The sequence below is a fragment of the Armigeres subalbatus genome, unplaced genomic scaffold (genome assembly GCF_024139115.2).
Source record: "Armigeres subalbatus isolate Guangzhou_Male unplaced genomic scaffold, GZ_Asu_2 Contig297, whole genome shotgun sequence".
NCBI lineage: Eukaryota > Metazoa > Arthropoda > Insecta > Diptera > Culicidae > Armigeres > Armigeres subalbatus.
In genome coordinates this window covers 669,371-688,285 of record NW_026943038.1, presented here as the reverse complement: position 1 = coordinate 688,285, position 18,915 = coordinate 669,371, and the positions used below count along the sequence as shown (strand labels likewise).

Genomic DNA, 18,915 nt, shown 5'->3' with positions numbered 1-18,915 from the left:
GAAGTTCTTCAGGAATTCCTCTGGAAGTTCCTCAAGAATTCCTCGAAGTTCCTGCGGAATTCTCCGGTGATTCTCAAGGAATTCCTCCGGAAGTTCCTCAAGGAATCTCCTCGGAAGTTCCTCAAGGAATTCCTCCGAAGTTCCACTTCGGAAGTCATTAACGCAGGCGTACAGATTAATATTATTATAACAATGAGATAACTTTGAAATTGGAAGCGTTTGCACTTTCTTAATCGAATGATTGAAAAATTGAAAATCCATTCAGAAACTGCTATGCTAAAAATCTATCATATTTTCCTAACACTTTTCGATTTTCGTAATCGCACTGTACACTGTATAGAAATTCCAGACATAGTCCCACGTCAAAAAAATTTATTTGATTTAAAATATAAAATTATTGGCATCATGCTACGTGTTTTCTTATCAAAAATAAGAATGCTTTATACTAGAAGAATATAAAGTTAATAACAAAGATATTGAAGACATCTTCAGTGATGATTCTTTCAGAAAGGTAAGAAACAGGTTATTGGAATAGCTATTCGTTTATTTCACAATATATTCACTGACATTAGTTCTATTACATAATCACAGAATTTTTAAAGGCATCTTGGAGGAGAGAAACAGTCTACCAGGTTGATTGACACATGTATAACCACATTTAAAACTGTTATAAGTACTATGCTATTTCTAATCTGAATAATGTTTTTGAAGAACACTTCATCGTACCTTGTAGCGCAAGCTGAAATACAGTAAAATATGCAACGCTAGAATGATAACCACCATTCCCCCAAAATCCACCCAAATACAACTGTTCTCCATGTCCAGCATCTCAAGAACCTTCTTCGCTTTCCGATAGTAGCAAAACATCTCACTGCAGTTCAAATCTTCCCTTTCGAATCCGTAGGCCGCCATCGACACTCCCTCGAATGCAAATCTGAACGCCGAGATGTACGTCAACGGTTTGAACACACCGAACAGCTCATCGTACCGGATGAAGAACCCACTGAACAGGACGGCCGGAATCAACGTGGTTGGTACCAGAAAAGGGCTCACCTCAATCGGAAACAGACTACCACCGAGCATTCCGTAGATTTGTGCGTACCAACCCATCATCACGCACATGCCCCAGAACATTAACATCCGATCATTTTCGTTTATTTGGCCGGTCATGTAATACGATATGAGATGAAAGCAGGTAACACCTCCGATCATCAGCGGGAAGTCCGCAACGATCTTCGAAAAGAAATATGCTCCGATAGAGTAGCAGTTAGACTTGTACTCTCGGATGAATACAGCCATCTCCAATGGGACTATGAAACGATAGAAAATGATAAGTTAAATGTCGGGTTGGGTGATCAAGTTCGATACTTACATGTCAAAACAACAGTCATCGAATTTGCAAATGCGGTGAACAGAAGAATAAGCATGATGTAGGCAATGTTTGTAATCACCTTAGCGCCGTCATCTCCGATATTGTAATATACTGTGCCGACTATTAAACCGAACAGAACGTGCCCAAGAAATCGAAGCACCGTCAGCGTGAAATTGCGTATGGTTCCCAGAAAAGTTCTTCGCGTTAGGATCGCAAACTGACGCCACTGGGAAATGGGATACTGAGAGGTGTTATTAATCTCGTCCAGAGTCCTTGATTGAAGATTTCCGTTCTGCTGGGTGTTGTTGTAACCTGCGTGAAACAGAGATGATAATCAGTCTGGAAACAAAGTGGTTCCCAGTGCGCGCGTGAGTGACGTCGCAGTGAGATTGCGTTTTTGCTTACCGTTCGGTATAGCTGCTGTTTTCATTCGTTGCTTCAATATGTGAATCTTGTCAGGTTCAGAGTATGATTTTGATGCCATTTTGATGACTGAAAAATAGGAAATATCGATTCATTTTTTTAGATAATTTAAATAAGTTGATGAAAAATATTACCGAAGTCAGCTCTATTATAATACTGTGGACAAATCAAACCCACGTCAGCGAAGGCTTGAGTTAGCTCATCCAACGGACCTTTGTACATGCATTGCCCATCGGCAACAACATAAACGTCATCAAACAATTCCAACAGATCAGAACTAGGCTGATGCACCACACTGATAACGCATCGACCTTGCCGTGCCATGTCTTTCAAATATGACACTATTTGATATGACGATTCACTGTCCAGTCCACTGGTGGGCTCGTCAAAGAACATTATCCTTGGATTGGACACCAATTCCTGTCCGATCGATAGTCGTTTCTTCTCTCCACCGGAAAGAACGCGAGTCTGATTATTGGCACACTTTTCTAAACCCAGCAACGCAATGATGTCGTTGACTATTTTGGTTTTCTGAAACCGCGACACACTGGATGGCATTCGTAAATCGGCTGCATAGAGCAAGGTCTCCGTAACAGTGATGGTCGGTAACAGCATCACGTCCTGCGGGTTATAGGCAACCATTTGCCGGTAACGTCGACGATCAACGCTCTCGTTGTTCACCAGAATTCTACCCTTTAATCCTTTCACCCTGAAACGTAATTGATAACAGACAGGGCGATTACGAATCGGTTTGGTGGAATGTAAGAACTTTGAACGCAACTCACTTGAACCCGCTGAGAACATTCATCAGCGAGGATTTACCGGCTCCCGAAGGTCCGATGATGGCCGCCAGTCGGCGGAACGGAACGAACCGGACACGTCCTGAAGAATGCATTTGGACCCCTGGTGGACCGAGTAGTTGAGGTTTTCGAAGGTCAGCACGGTGGTGGAGACATCCATCAAGGGGATGGCCACTTCGGTGATGTCATTGGCACACATTGTGGGTAATGACGGTTGACCTTTCAGGTGGATCGTGAAACAAAACTAGTCATCTGAAAGGAAATTTAATGTTTAACAATTATACAGTGTGGTTGGCTTAACAACTATTCATCACCTAGAATAAATACATATAGGGGAACTGTTCCGTTTTCCATCTCACTGAACATATATTATATCATCGCAAACCAAACAATTAGAGCATCAATCTCTTCGCTTCTTTTTGCTAAAATATGCGTGCTCACTGCTGAAAAAAATCCCAAAAAAGAGAAACAAATCAAATTTCCTTTCATTGCTCTATTTTTAATGGGATGAACATGGGGAACAGCTATGAGACGAAGTGCTGAACAGTTCCCCTATGTAAAGAATAATTTGTTTGCTTTTTTCAACTATCACTCGTCAAATTCAATGTTTCATTATATTTTTATTCCTGTATCACCATGAATCTGAAAATCCGTTGGAACGTAATGAAGTTGACTGAACAAAATTAGACATTCTGACGCAAATATGCTGAATAAATTACAAGAAAATAATTTGAATATCCGCGCAAATGAGCATCACTCGCGTTTCGAACCAGTTCCCAAATAAAATGATTCTCTGATTTAACTTTCCGTTATGAACAAAACAAGTCAAATTAAATCCAGTTTGTATTGTTTCATCTATAACGAGCCTATTTTTCCAACCCAAATTTCATCAACAACTCTACTGTTTATTTGTTTACAACGTCGACGATGATGGAGTTACAAGCCATTTAATATTGTGTTAAAGAAGCTTCCTCGATGATAAGTTGACGCTAAAAATTATTCACCGTGAAGTAGGCCTACCATGCGGGCTATCAACCTTGCCCATGGTTTTCTGGACTAACGATATAATTATCAAAAATTTGATAATTTTAACAAAGCATTATTCATGGGAACTTTTTTTTCGTAATTCAATGAGTACCAGTTTGCTAACATAATGAATCGAAGTCGATGGATGGGTTTCAATGCGCTTGACTTATATATGCGTAAACAGTCAAAATCGGCAATAATTTTTATGACGAAAAGCATGGTCATCGCATGTCAGTGAAAACAAGATAAGTGAACATTGATACAAGATACTTTTTGTTGAGTGATAAAGCCGAATCTTAAAACCTGAATAGAATATAACAATAGAGATCGGTCCTGGGTACGTCATTTTGAATGCTGAGGAAGGGTAAGGATGGATCGATAGTAGAATTTTATGGTTTCGTTGCTGGAAAATGTTCGAATTAATTGAAAATTAAACCCCTTAAATTTTCAGACCGGTAGGTGGACGCTAAGTGGTCCCTCAAAGACCTAAAGCAATAAGAGAAGAGATCACTCTTCATACATCATCAAGTACGCTGCTCTAGTATAAGCGCCATAGGTATCGATTGCTGCTCATTATTGATGCTTTTCAGTGACCCTGAAGTGTCATCATACATAACATTTTCTGTTAATAATGATTCTGGCATGATGTGATCAGCATCCATTACGATTTTTGTAAGAATAAATTAATCAAAATGAGGAAAAAGCATGTAGTAGGTAGCTGCTTTCAAAAATCAGTTGTATTTAGTAGTAGGTTATGTAAATCGTTTTTTTTTCATGCATGAGCTGAAAACTCGCTTAGTGTGATCAGAAGATGTAAATATCTTTCCAAGGATAATTTATAGTAGGTTTTTTGCACCGTTTGCCCTATCTGCTCTACGCGATCATTTAAAACTTTTGTTAATTTTATAGAATTTGAGTTACCACCACCACCTGCTCAGAAAAAGTGTGAAAATCAATTGTTATACATAAGTGAGGAACTCATTGACCTATCTATGTTTGACACTGAACTTTGAATATTTGGTTTTGGCATGAGTTTTTTAACCAACCGTCAAATGAGTGGAGCACAAGTTTTGAAAGTCGAAAGGGTCAAGAAAATTTTATCTATTTAAAATGGTGAATCATAATAATGGAGCGAGCCTATACGCGATGAGCGCAGAAGAGCGAGCGACTGCTCTGCCCATGATTGCATATTTGTAACATTAGCATTTGAATGATTTTATAAATCGTTTGTCAATCCTCTCCACAAACTCAATAATTTCCAGCTTACCACAGATAAGCATGATAGTAAAGCCTATTTTACTGTTGTGGGATTGGAAGCAGTAAATTGAGCTTCCTGAACGATTCACAGGATTTTTACAAAATTAACAAAAATGCGAGTGTTACAAATATGCGATCATGGGCAGTGCTGCCATCAAGCAACAGAAGTGGACTGGGCCTGGCTTCGTCTGTGTACGCAAACGCTAGGATAGGATCAGAGTGTATGTAATTAAGAGTGGCGACATGAGCCGCATTTGACAGTTCTCCTGCTCGTTTGGAATACGATTTTATATGGGAATGACAGATGAATTTTGTTCCAACAGTGTCGCCACTCTTAATTACATACACTCTGGATAGGATGTGCCAATTAGTAATTAAAAATCGTACCGAGCGCGATCGAAATGGCGATGCAGCCTTGATGAAAAAAGTAATAGGGGCGTGGCCTAGTAGACCGATGTTTGGCAGCCGTTGTCATATATTTTTTATACATATATGAAAATGGCATTTCCATTTTGTTCATCAGTTTTGTATCGAATTTTGTTGTGAAATTAACATTAAAACTCGAGATGGTCGTCTTTCATCAATAGGAAGCGGATTGGAAGCCAATCTGGTCAACTAGGCGACCCGTGCATTCGATCGGTGAACGAGTTGTCTGAGGTGCAAGCGTGTCGAAACTTGTTCCCAAACATCTGTGCAAACAAGTTGTGCTGGTGTCATCGTCGTGGGCCTATGTCAAATGCAGTGCTCAGTGGTTAAGGGCAAAAAAATGCATGCCACCGCCACGCGATAGCCGTTATACGACAGCATTATGTACATGCATTCATCGCAAGCATTCATGCCTCAAGCTCATCGCAGCAACCCAGGATACCTCGTCCTCTTTCAGTTAAAGCCAATCGGACAGGTAGGACGTCTTCGCGCGGTGGTCCCCTTTTTCCCAAGCTTCATGTTAGAACTCCACAATGGCGATCCTGTCAGAAGTGAAAATTTTCAATCGAAGAAACCTAAGGAACCGACAAAAGCATTTTTTTAGAAAAGGGATCACTCAGAAAAGTTTATAATTTCGCGATATAATAAGAGTAACACATTACTGCTACTGAAAAAATAAGAGGTTAGTGAGAATAAAAACTTTAAAAACGAGATGAAACGGTGGTGGAACAGTGGAAGTGTACCAAGCGGGTCATGTTGCCGCGCCGCGGGAGTCAAACGGACCGCGCTGAGCGGGTCAAATGGACCGCGCTGAATGTGTCCAAGCTAATACATAAAGCGGATAATTGATATCGCGCTAAAATAGCCAAATAGACCACGATAAGAAAATCGAAAGGGACCGTACTGACGAAAAAAACGGTGACAAATAAAAAAAAGAAAGGAAATAGATCAACGATTAGCACAAATGCTGTTGTATAAAATTGTCGTTTCATTTTACTATTCTAGAATAAAAACCATTCGCAAAATAAACCAAGATGTTTAAAGGGAAATCCACTCGTCGAATCGAAGATTCCGATTCAAGCGATGATGAAGCATGCGGTGATGTAAGCAAGAATCAGGCTGATGCTGCTGTAGACACCGTAGAGGAGCTTCAAGAATCAAACAGCGACGCCGAAATCTCGACCAGTGACGAAGTTGACAACCGAAGCCAGGAAAGCGAGCCCAATTCTGACGGCGACATACCAGACCCACGTTTGTCAAGCACCCCACCGAAATCACCGCCGGCTGAAGTAACGAAACAGAACTCAAACTGCTACAGGACTTTTGTAACGAACATCCAAAACTATCTCCGATCGATGACGGACACTGCAGCCGAGAATGAAGCGTTCTCAAGAATAAAGCAGGAGAAGGGCGAATCATCAGTTGCCTTCCTTGCACGACTTATGGGTAAAGTAAGAGCATCCAATTACAGCGCAAATGATGAGGATCGATTTGTACGAGCTCAACTGCTGTCAGGTCTCAGGAATCGTGAGCTAGTGAAACAGTCAAGGACATATGGCTACGATACAAACTTCATCGTCCAGTCGGCGACACGAGATGAAGTATTCGAGTCTGAGAATGGACATCTGGATGATTGTAGCATATTACAAATAAGAAACTGTGCAGTTTTATTGTATCCGAAAGGAATCACCCCAAATAGTGTGCGGTCAACCTACCTAAGCTGCAGTCCGTTTACGAGTGAGCCAGAACAATCATGCTGTGCTCTAACGTCTGCTCAAGGCCAGGATGCCAACATTCAATGTCGACTTCACAGATTCCTTCACAGTATATTCTTCATGTGGTCACAATGCCATCTGTATCTCACATCTTCCCTCTTCTCACATAAAAAATACCCTTAAAAAAAATAATGACAGGATTTTATCATTTTCATTTAGTCTTTAATTTCAGTGTTTATTTTTCAATTTCGTGTATGCCATAAATGACTTTTGGGTAAGAGCACTTCACCGTGTATATATAAAAAGAGATTTTCGTACTTGTCGCTAGGAGGCGTCTGATGGAACTTTAACTTTGACACTTTATTGTGTTGTTTTCTTTTCCGTACGAGCTGTATGAGCGAGTATCAATGTAAATAAATACTAAGGTATGGAAATCCATATATTGTATGCGTGCCTTTCGTGTATGGCGAAAAAGCTTTCACTACTACATCCGAACGAGCTCCCATAAGAAGCCGTGCAAATATGTACGTCACCATTTGCTGTTTACATTTTCCATCATCCACTAATACACTTGCATTTGGTCTTCTTCCTCACCTTCTATCTATTCTCATTGAGCGAGTATATAGTTTTCTGTGGAAGTTCGTGGGCTGGATTTCAAAAGCAGATAAATACTAGTAAGACTCCGCAGATACCGTCCTCATCACTACGGAATGCTACATAGCAGCTGGATGTTTTGGATTGGTGTCATCACTTGATTTTATTGGGCCCAGCGTGCATCGTATATTGCTGGAAGTGCGCCGGAGTTTCACCGTGAATAGTGTTCCTGCCGTGCAAAACATAAACAATTTCAATGTTGCAACACGGCTATTGTTTGAAGAGAAACATCAACGACATGGATCCGTCTAACTCGGTCAACCAAAGGGAGGAAAAAACAACGGAGTGGCTAATTGTTTATGTATTCAGCCAAAATGTAAGTTAGTGGAAGTTTTTGCATAATTACACCTTTGTATAAAATAAATGAAAATGTCATCTTTTGAGTAACTTTATTTGGCGTTCAAAACTGCAAGTAAGACAAATCAAAAGGTAGCATTACTGTTCTACCATACGAACATAGTCACCGAGATACGACGGCTTCTTCGTCTCTCTCTTTGGTCTCTCACTTGAACTTGATGTCATTGCGTAGTCAGTATTACCTCCTTCCAGCGATCTCTTTCGATTTTTGGTCCACTCGTGTACTTTTTTGGTTTGCGTCACGTGGCGTTTTAACGTACTCCGGCAAAACAACAGAATCGATTAGCTGTATCATCAGCAGACATTGCCAATTTATTGGCAAACGACACGCTGTAAGCTTTCGATACGACATTTGCATAGCAAAACAACGAAATCGTGAGCACCTCAGCATTCCGGAAAAAAGTTGCTAGTCTTCGATTTGACATTAACAGCAAAACAACAGAATCGTTAGCTTTTCATCAGCAGACATTGCCTATTGGCAAACAACACACTGTAAGCTTTTGATCTGACAATTGCATTGTAAAACAACAAAATCGATTACTTGATTTTTTTGCAAGACAAAACAAAAGGACCGATAAGCTTCTCCATTAGCGGACATTACCAGAACTCGGCAAACAACACACTGTCAGTTTCAGGTCCGACATTTGCCCGACAAAATCAAATTTAGATTTTTTGTTTCCAGTTGCACCAATTATACAATTCTATGTACAAGAGTCAGAATTGCCGCCATTTTTTCTTGACGAGCATTGCCTTCTTGGTAAACCACACGTCACTTATTTCTCTTTCGCACATAGTTTAAAGAAGAATTTTATGGGGTGATTCCTTCCATTAAACAAGGAGGTTGATATTTCACTTCGCAAATTAGCGAAGGCCTGACACAGTCGCCAAATGTGCAGTTTTATTGTATCCGAAAGGAATCACCCCAAATAGTGTGCGGTCAACCTACCTAAGCTGCAGTCCGTTTACGAGTGAGCCAGAGCAATCATGCTGTGCTCTAACGTCTGCTCAAGGCCGGGATGCCAACATTCAATGTCGACTTCACAGATTCCTTCACAGTATATTCTTCATGTGGTCACAATGCCATCTGTATCTCACAGAAACGATCGTAATCGAGAATCTGATCGTGGATGGAATCGTAAACGCCCAGGTACAGGAAAAAAGAGCGGGCGGACCACAAGCCAAATGCCGAAATCAACCGACGTACACAAGCACGTCGCATGCGCTGCACTAGATGCTTCTTCTTCAACCACCGAATTGGACAATGCCCAGCGACAAACCGCAACTGCAAATCAATGAGGCCAACGTGGTCATTTCGTAGCGGCCTGTCGCCAGAAACAGATCAACGTCATGCAAACTACACAACACCTCGGCAGATGTGTGGATCGACTCGAAGCTCCAGACGATGATGTGCAAGATCACAATCTGGTATTGAACAATTAACTGCCATCCTTAAACAAATAATTTTGAACTTAAATTACTGTAGAGAATAAAATAATAAAAAAAAACAACTAGAACTATGATGAACAAAAACTAATAGCAAAATCTCTATCACATTCCCATCAACCTTAGCTTGTCAATGCTCTCAAGCTCATCGCAGCAACTCAGGATACCTCGTCCTCTTTCAGTTAAAGCCAATCGGACAGGTAAGACGTCTTTGCGCGGTGGTCCCCTTTTTCCTAAGCTTCATGTTAGAACTCCACAGTGTCGTCGTGGTCGACTGGACAAGCATTCCCTCTGCAGTTTCGTGTGCGCTGGTAGCTGTGTCAGTGGTGGACACAGGCTGTCCGCATCTTAACCGCTGGTAGTCGTATCGTAGGTGAGCACTACCGTCGACAAACGGCTGTAGATAGCTGTGTGAGTGTGGAGCAAGGCGTTACATCGGTAGTTGAGAAAGTTATATATACGGCAGGCAATGGTAAGCGATCCTTTTTTTACTTACTGGGAGAGTGCGTTAACCGAAAGAGTATCTCGAGTACGTTTTGCGGAAAGAGTGATCCGCAATGAATTTGATACCTAACAGAGCCATTAAGCTTATACTAGCAAGGAGGCAAGGCACTTTTTGCCCCATCAATAATTATCTAAGAGGGCAAAGTATCATTTGCCTCCCTTTAATATATTTTACCTGCAAAAGTTCATTTTCGAAGATTATCCATAAAATATCATATTATTGCAACGGTTGTAACAATAAAAGTTACAACTAATTTATTGTAAAAGGGAAAACATTTTACTTGCGATTTTCACTGCTTGGTTACATTCCACTATGGGGAATCAGGTGGCCGAAAATAAAAAAAAATCGACTTTCTCTGATTCGTAATTCAAGTTGACCTACTAAATGCTAATGCTTTGGAGCATTAAACCCCAGCATATCAGCACTCTAAGCCATATGGTTATCAAGATATAGGCATTAGAGCCAGACACTTTTTAGTTCTTGAAAAATCAATGCATTATTCAACTGTCAATATCTTCGGCTACAGTAGCTCTTTTCCAACTCTTTAAAAAGTTTCTGAAAGCTTGTTTCATGGACTTGCGAAGAACGGGTTAGTTATGGGAAAATAGGTAGTGAAACATCCGAAAATGACCCGAAGAATTTTTTTTTTTTTCATACAAAAAGTTCCATACAAAAAAAGTTTCTCAAAGTTTCGCTTAGCGACTACCACTACGACTTTCTTTGGACCTCCCAGAAGGCATTAAAACAAATTCCAGCTGCTTATGGCTGCAAATCTGCGATTCCGATCACTTTTTCGAAAAAAAGTCATTAATTTTGAAACATTAAATGTAATTATTCTCATAATACACGGCAGACTGTGATGGGCTGGATACAAATCCCATGCGTATGACGATTGCAAAACACCATAGAGAGAGAACTAAGTGAATTAGTTACAGTTAAGATCGATTTGGAGCAGGAGAAATATGTTTTGGTTTACTTCGATTTTGTCATGAGCATGGTGGATGGTAAAGTTCTAAATTACATAACTGGTACGTCATCTATGCAAAATTGCCCAATTTGTAAAGCCACTCCAAATGTAATGACAAGCCTAGAGGTATTATTTTTTTTAAAGAAATACTGCTTTGTTCTTAAAATATTCTAGGAGTTTGAAAAAGGATATACACCAGAGATAGGGACACTTATTTATGGAATAGCTCCATTACATGCATGGATGCGATTTTTCGAGTGCCTTCTTCACATATCTTACCGAATGGATTTTAAAAAGTGGCAGGTATCAAAGATATTAAAGGAAGCGTACTTGAAGAGAAAACAACTTATACAGAAAAGGCTTTATGATAGCTTTGGTGTGAGAGTCGACCAGCAAGGGAAGGTGGAGCAGGATCAAGTACTGGAAACATTTGTCGACGAGCGTTTTCGAATCCAAATCTGTTAAGTGAAGCATTAAATGTCAACGAAGAGCTAATTCACCGGTTCTGGAACATTCATTCTGATTCATTCTGGATTCTGGCGATAAACTGCCAAGAGCCAATCAATCCTGAAAAGCTAGACAGTTATTGTAAAGCAACCTACCGGTTATATTTGCAGCTGTATGATTGGTATAAAATTCCTGCTACGGTGCATAAAGTCCTTGCCCATGCTGGGATATAATTATTCATTCACCAGCACCACTTGGAATATTGGCTGAAGAAGCAGCTGAGTGTCAACACAAGCACTTAAAAAAAAAGTCGGACTCATCATGCCAGGAAAGCCTCAAGAGAAGAAAATTTACATGACGTTTTCATTCGTGCTATGAACTCGTCGGATCCTTTGATAAGCTCCCTCAACTTAGGTAAGCGACTTCAAAATAAATCTAATCTTGAATATCCAGAAGATGTTCAAAGTTTTTTAGTGACTGAAACTTCTTGCAATACAACAGATTCGAGTACAGAAAAATATACCATAGCAGATATTTTAATCGATCTTGAAGAAATAAATGATGATTTTGTTGAGGATGTTCATGTACATAATGAATAAATAAATGTTGTTGCAGTATACTTATATATCTTGAAGCTTTTATTGCATGGAGTTCGTTTAGCTTTAATCGAGCTTTATATTGTATTCCCTTTACTTGTTTTACGGGTTAAGAGCCTGAACCAATCTGAAAAATCCTACAAAGACAACCTGTTACGTATGTAGATGCAATGGCCTGTATTTGACGGAGTCCTTGTGCAACTTAGAACTCAATTCACATAAAAACAGTATACAATTTTCTAGTTTGAACTCTACAGGTCTGCGCTGCAATAAAATACACATCTATAGACTGCTGTGTACATGAGACATTCGTAGATAAAAGGGATATATTCCATAGAGATCAAAGGTCTGTATTCCAGGGAGTTTGGAGACCTTAGAAGTAATAACGACCTGCAAAACAAGTGTTTCACATCTTTCAGACAATAATCTACGTAAGTGTGAAATATTGCAGAAATGAAATGAAAATATTTTCGGCCACCTACTTGTATGGAGCCGCCCCATAGTGCATTCGGAAGGAAGGCTAGGTTTTAGAACCCTTTTCGCGTGTGGTTGGGTAGTAAAATAAATCCTCAGGGGATGGACGTTGGTAGCCGACGGGATGACAAATCACGGGTATGATGAGTGGCGGAAGGAACGTGGAGGAAAACGGATCAATCTGGACGGTTCGCGCGCAAAACGACGGAAAATAAGTCTTCGATCTTGATCTTATACTAGGTCTTGACTGATGAGCGAATCGTAAAAATTGTTCCTGCAAAATCGAGTGATTGAGTCATGCGAATAAGCTAACAGCCATACGATACAGGACCGAACCCGTTGTAGTGCCGAGATAGTGCAACTGTTTTTGTATGCGGAAGGCTCGGCCAAAGTATGCGGATGAAGTCCGGTCGTCGTCGCCGACATAACGTTTGTACCCGTTCAGTCATAGCCTTGCAGCCTACATAGTCCTCCACTCTCGAGCGGCCATTGTCAGCCCGAACAAGCTACTCGTTGAGAATGACCCAAGTATCCTAAAATAAAATATATTTTCAGGTGATGTATAAATGCGATTTTAGGGCAGCAATAAGGGGTCGTTCAAAAATGATGTCACAGGTTTTAGGGGGGGAGGGGGTCTAAGATTTTGTGACAGTACATGTACTAGGTATACAAAAATGCGTGACAGAGGGGGGGAGGGGGGGTCTAGAAATCCCAAAAAGTAGTGGACGTCATATTTGAATCACCCCTAAGATACTTTCAATGTAAAATCAAGACCCATATGAAATAAGGCAGTGCAAAATTGTACTCGCGGATGCTCAACATGTTGGCTCTAGGGGAGTTGATAGTAACCACCAGCGCTCAACTGCGACTCATGTGGGCGCTGGCAGTACCGATTGGTTCATTATTTTTTGTTTTCACAGTTGATAGTAACTGGCATACTGAGACCCATATAGGCGAATTTGAGTTTGAATTAGCTAAAATAAATCAAAACAAATTTTTGCTTTGGGAAAAAGCTTCTTAGTTGTCGACTAAGCGTGGCTAAATAGGACGGCAGGGCTGGTTGAGGAACGCCCTTCAGTAACCTGCCAACGAACCTCGTTTCCCAGCTCTAATTTCCCTTTTTTAAGCGGCGATAGTAAGCCCTAACCAACGGGTATACCCAGTTAGGCATAAGTATGTTGGGCATAAAGACGTTCGGCATAAGTACGTTAGGCATGAAGAACGTTAGGTATAACGGACGTTAGGCATAATGTACGTTTGGAATAATGGATGTTAGGCATAAAATGACCCAAATAACAGCCAATGAAGAAGGCAAAATTATGCCTAACTCCATTATGCCTAACGTACTTAAGCCTAACGACGTTAACCCCTAACCAACGGCTCGTCGAGGGACACCGAGTGCCGGAAACTATTTTGTTTGACCAGCTTATCGCCATTCTGTGGGAACGCCTTCCACGCGAGGCCCTTCATCGGAAAATGGTTACCCCTCCATACAAGACGCGATTGACTGTTACTACCGCAATCTGCTTGCCACCTATTCATCGTCGTTACTGTCGCAGTGACCCGCTTCCACCGGCATGTCGCATCGTGCCACCCTACGTTGCCGATGTGCCGCCCTACCCGTTCAGGCACAACCGTCAGACTGTGCGACTTGTGCTGTGCATCCTTGACCTCTGCCGCCCAGCGGGATCGACGTGAATATAAATTCTAAAACTAACCCCCGAACTTTTTTGTAAACCAAGTCCGAAAACCTCCCCACTACTTCCATAGACCCTGGAACTCGAGGACTGAAAGAGGCTACTGTTGGCTATAGATCAGTAGTCTGGGAGTTTAGGATGGTTCCTCTTCTACGACCCCTAGAGGCAAGAGGACGTGCCAGAAATATTTAAATAGCTACCAGACTATTTTGTTTACATTGAATGTGCAGTTCATGCTTGCGTTGCTGTGTGCGGTCATGACTATAAAAATCCTTGATGACAAAAAGAGAACTTTATTTGTTCTTTGTTTGACTCAATTATTAAACGTCAACCATCAAGACTATTCCTGCCTGTTGGAATACTTCTTCTTCTTCTTATTGGCATTACATCCCCACACTGGGACAGAGCCGCCTCGCAGCTTAGTATTCATTAAGCACTTCCACAGTTATTAACTGCGAGGTTTCTAAGCCAGGTTACCATTTTTGCATTCGTATATCATGAAGCTAACACGATGATACTTTTATGCCCAGGGAAGTCGAGAAAATTTCCAATCCGAAAATTGCCTAGACCGGCACCGGGATTCGAACCCTGCCACCCTCAGCATGGTCTTGCTTTGTAGCCGCGCGTCTTACCGCACGACTAAGGAGGGCACCCTGTTGGAATACATTAACTATGATTAAGGAATGATATGATCAAATTGGTCTAGAATTCTCCAAAACGGGCTCTCAGAGATCAATTTTGTTTGGGACTCTGTTTCAGGCTCTCTAATCAAATGATATCACCAATCTAGGAACGCTTTGCGCAGTAAGATGGACTGAAATGTATGTGAAGATGTCATCTGTCATGGTGAACTTTTCTGGTTTAGTTGATATTTTCACAATTTTGTCTGGCAATGATGGTTTAGGCGACGCGGATCGGTTGAAACGAGATATGTTTCTGCAGTTGTTGATAGAAGGTACCAAATCTACTGAAACTGTCTCAAATGTCGTGGACTATCTGCAGGAGCAACGACATTTGACAGATCTTCTGCCAAAATGTGTCAAGTATGTAGAGGCATTCATCACCATTCCAATATCTGCTGCTGCTGAGCGATTGTTTTCTGGGTTCAGAAGGTTGAAAATCTATAGGAGAACCTGTATGGGACAACAGCGACTGAATTCCTTATCTCTACTGCACTTCTGGTTGGTGGACTAACAATTGCAGGTTTAACAATTGTAAGTACTCCTTCTTCAGTAGCTTTCATACTTCTTCATCGATAGCTTTTGAACAAAAGATAAATATTTAACGCCCAAACGGTCAAGTTCTCACCGGAGTCAAATTTTGAAATCTAGAGTTTCAAAAATTTGTTCGTCTAACCGATCAGTGTGGAATTCTAAGCCAAAGTCCTGCTTTTATTCTAGTTTCGATTCCACACCAAGTGATGTCCCGTCTCCGGATGGTTGCGGGATTAATTTAAATTCCCTGGTTTTTGCAAACCAGAGCGGTTTGCAAAAACAAAACAGATAAGCAACTCACAGTAAATTACAAGTTTCAAAGTAGACGACGAACGGGATGAAACTGCGCATAGAAACTGTCCACAAAAATCCTTAAGGATAAGCCTTCCGGAATCCAAAACTAATTTCGATCGCGTTTTCGAGGGCTCCCCCTTGATTCGGAAGCAACACACAAAAGTCATTTTTATTATTTCACGCATGCTGCGACTCAGCAAAGCTTGCTTCCGTTGTGGGGTGCCCTCGAAAACGAGAGTGGAATTAGTATTGGATTCCGGGAGGGTTGTCCTTATGAATCGCATTCATCATATTCATCTAATTAGTATTTTCACCGACATTTTCTTTCGGAGGTCTCCCATCTATTAACCACCCGTACACCTAACCAGCGGATGACAGATTTTCATATAGTTCTGTATTTAAACCTTGTCAAACATGTATAATTTTTTTGCATATATAGACTTTATTAATTATTATATTTAGATTTTACATTTCTGAATTAGTTTATTATCTGTAAGTCTATTTTTTTTAGAACTTTGCAGAACCTGTGTATGTCAAAATTTTATACAGATAGTTCTGTAGCTGATTCGTTGAACTTCGTCTTAGTTGGCACTGACATTTATTTGCATTCACAGTTTAAGGTCACTCCTGACGGAATCCAAGATTAAAAGTGCTCGCGTTTTCGGGGGCACACCACTCGATACGGAAGCAACGCACAACTGTCATTTTTATTATTTCACGCATGCTGCGACGCAGCAAAGCTAAATAAACAAAAATGACAGTTGTTCGCCGCCTCTGAATCGAGTGATGTGCCCCCGAAAACGCGAGCACTTTGGAACTTGGATTCCGTCAAGAGTGACCTTAATTTTTTACGCCGACCGATTCACTGGTTTCGGAATCCATAAGGGTCAGACAGAAAGAAATTCATTTTTATGCATCTAGTTTGAGTCCCAGAAAAAAAATAATGCAAAAAAGCTATTTCTGAAGCATTTTCAGCTGACGTAGGTTCTATAATCCTGAGAAAAAAAATCTGGTGTCTGGTCTGTCTCTCGGTTGAACGGATGGTTTATTTTGTTGCGTTTCGCTAGCTCAAACGCAAGGCTGAGTAAATCACGAGGACAAATGCCGTAGCACAGTTTTTCAAGCTCCAAAATGTGGTATACAAATTGCTCCTCTGCTGCACGTTCAAAATAGGCTTGTAAGGGGGCAAGCAAGATTTCCCCCTGGCACTATGTTTTGCCAGCTTCCTTCACTCTCGGGAAAATTAACGAACACAGGGGTGGCACTCTTGCCCCAAAAATCATTAAAATTTGTTCTTGTGTAATCTGGCAGCTAATTTGAATTTAAATTCCTAATCTTTATTTCTGTAAATTTTTAAATGACTGCAGTTCTTCACTTTTGAATTGATTGAAGTATTATATAATTGCACTCAATTTCGACGCTCATTATAAAATTGATCATTGGTCAAAATAAAAATTTGACTATTCTACATAAAATTCCGTACATTTTGTCTATATAAAAAAAGTTACATTGGAGTTTCGGAACATTGCAATCCTTTGAACTATGTCGACTTTTCGTCGACCCTTCCACCCAAGATTAATTACATTAAAAAATCAGAAATCGTGAATCAATGTATTTCGTGAAACAATCGATTTGCTCCAAACCGCCAAACTTCCTTTAGTCTCAAATTGCTCAAATTAGTAAAGTTTTTCTCCTTTTCATAATTTGCCCGATTCTTCCAACCTAAAAAATGTGTATGCTTATCGGGACAGACGCATTGTGAGTCACGTGGCTGATAAGAGAAAAAGATCAACCATGTCATTCCTCTTAGCATTTTGTTTAGAAACTCCTCATGTGAACCCAAACAGACGCTGTGTGATCAATGCCGTCCAAGCCAACATTGATTTCCGCATGCAACGTAATAGTAACCTTCACTCAGTTTCTCAAACATACGCCTCTACTCGTACATCATCTGCCTGTCTGCATCTTTATTGCATGTTTTAGGGGCAGTTTGTCACTGTCTGAAATAGCAATGCAAATGTTTGCATTGAAACTCTCGGATGCAATCGTTGGAACCAACGTTGCTATGACTTGCTGCCTGTATCACACTCTAATCAAACAAGTTCAACGGCAGTTTAACTGAAAATCGATGCACTGCAAAGTGCTGCACTTGCAGAGTTTGGTACAGAATAAATCTCGGAGTAGTTACGTAAAAACGTGTTACTGCTTGTGCACCTCAGAAAAATCAACTTTTGGTTTTCTGCTTGTCTTAGATAGAAATTCACATATTTTAAAGTTCACGTTTCTGTAGACTTTGTACCCAACACTTTCTCGTTATGAATAGTGATCCAAAATAATATTAAACTCACGGCTAACCGAAACAAGTTTTCGCACAATCAACGCCTCGTGTTCGGATTTTGTAACATTCAATTTCGCCTATGAACCTCCGTTGGAGTCATTTGAAGCATCTTGTTAACGTTCTCAACTGAACCGTTTTAAAATGATGACTGTCGTATACCTTGTATGGAATAAGAATGACGCACTATAGGCTATGTGGTTTTCTTCAAATCAAAGGAATTATACTTACAGTTAATTCGCTGGTATGGTTCAATAATTCAGTTATTGATTTTCTACGACATTCAATCAATTCTATACAATCGATGTGAATATTTCAACATTGTAAAACTCAAAACTTTTATTGGTTCATGGTTAATGATCTTCTTAACCAATCAGCTGTAGCAAATCAAATGCACAAGTTGGAATGCTCGTTAAGATAAAAAATAATATTTCATACTAGATAAATATGAACGAAACAAGCTCAGTCTTCGCTATGAATATAAATAAATTCGAACTAATTTACGTCGTAGAAGCGTTTTTAAACAAATTTCCAAATGTGCAACTCACGACATCGCAGCGTGTACTGTCGCGCCAATGATGATAGGACCGATATCTGCTAGTTTGCAGGAACAATTTACCAATCGTCCAAGTAATAACTATTCAATTATTTACATTTGTCCCATTGGTGTCTGTTTATATCGGCTTTTCTAGTAGGTCACTGTTTCACCCACATGCATTATTGTGCTGATTAAATTTGCTTCCTCAACCAATACTGCCCTTCGGTGTGCAAAACACATCGAAACTATCACTTGTTTTCATTGCACACACTGCTGCTTTCCCAGATTGCATAAGTGTAAATCACAAACATCTTCAACTGGACGCCGGTTGTGTCCGTTCGAGCAAACACTTTCACTTCTAAACTGCAGGGGAAT

The 18,915-nt window shown here is 40.4% G+C and overlaps 1 protein-coding gene across 1 annotated transcript; it reads right to left on the bottom strand.

Annotated features, from left to right (window-relative positions):
- Positions 1–534: 534 nt before the first annotated feature.
- LOC134203946 (ATP-binding cassette sub-family G member 1-like) lies at positions 535–18,658 on the bottom strand. The gene is given in 7 exon segments (XM_062678784.1): positions 535–1,310; positions 1,373–1,684; positions 1,778–1,864; positions 1,930–2,504; positions 2,581–2,653; positions 2,656–2,847; positions 18,551–18,658. Coding segments are annotated over 6 exon segments (1,779 nt in total). The 5' UTR covers positions 2,795–2,847; positions 18,551–18,658; the 3' UTR covers positions 535–717.
- Between the last annotated feature and the right edge of the window lie 257 nt (positions 18,659–18,915).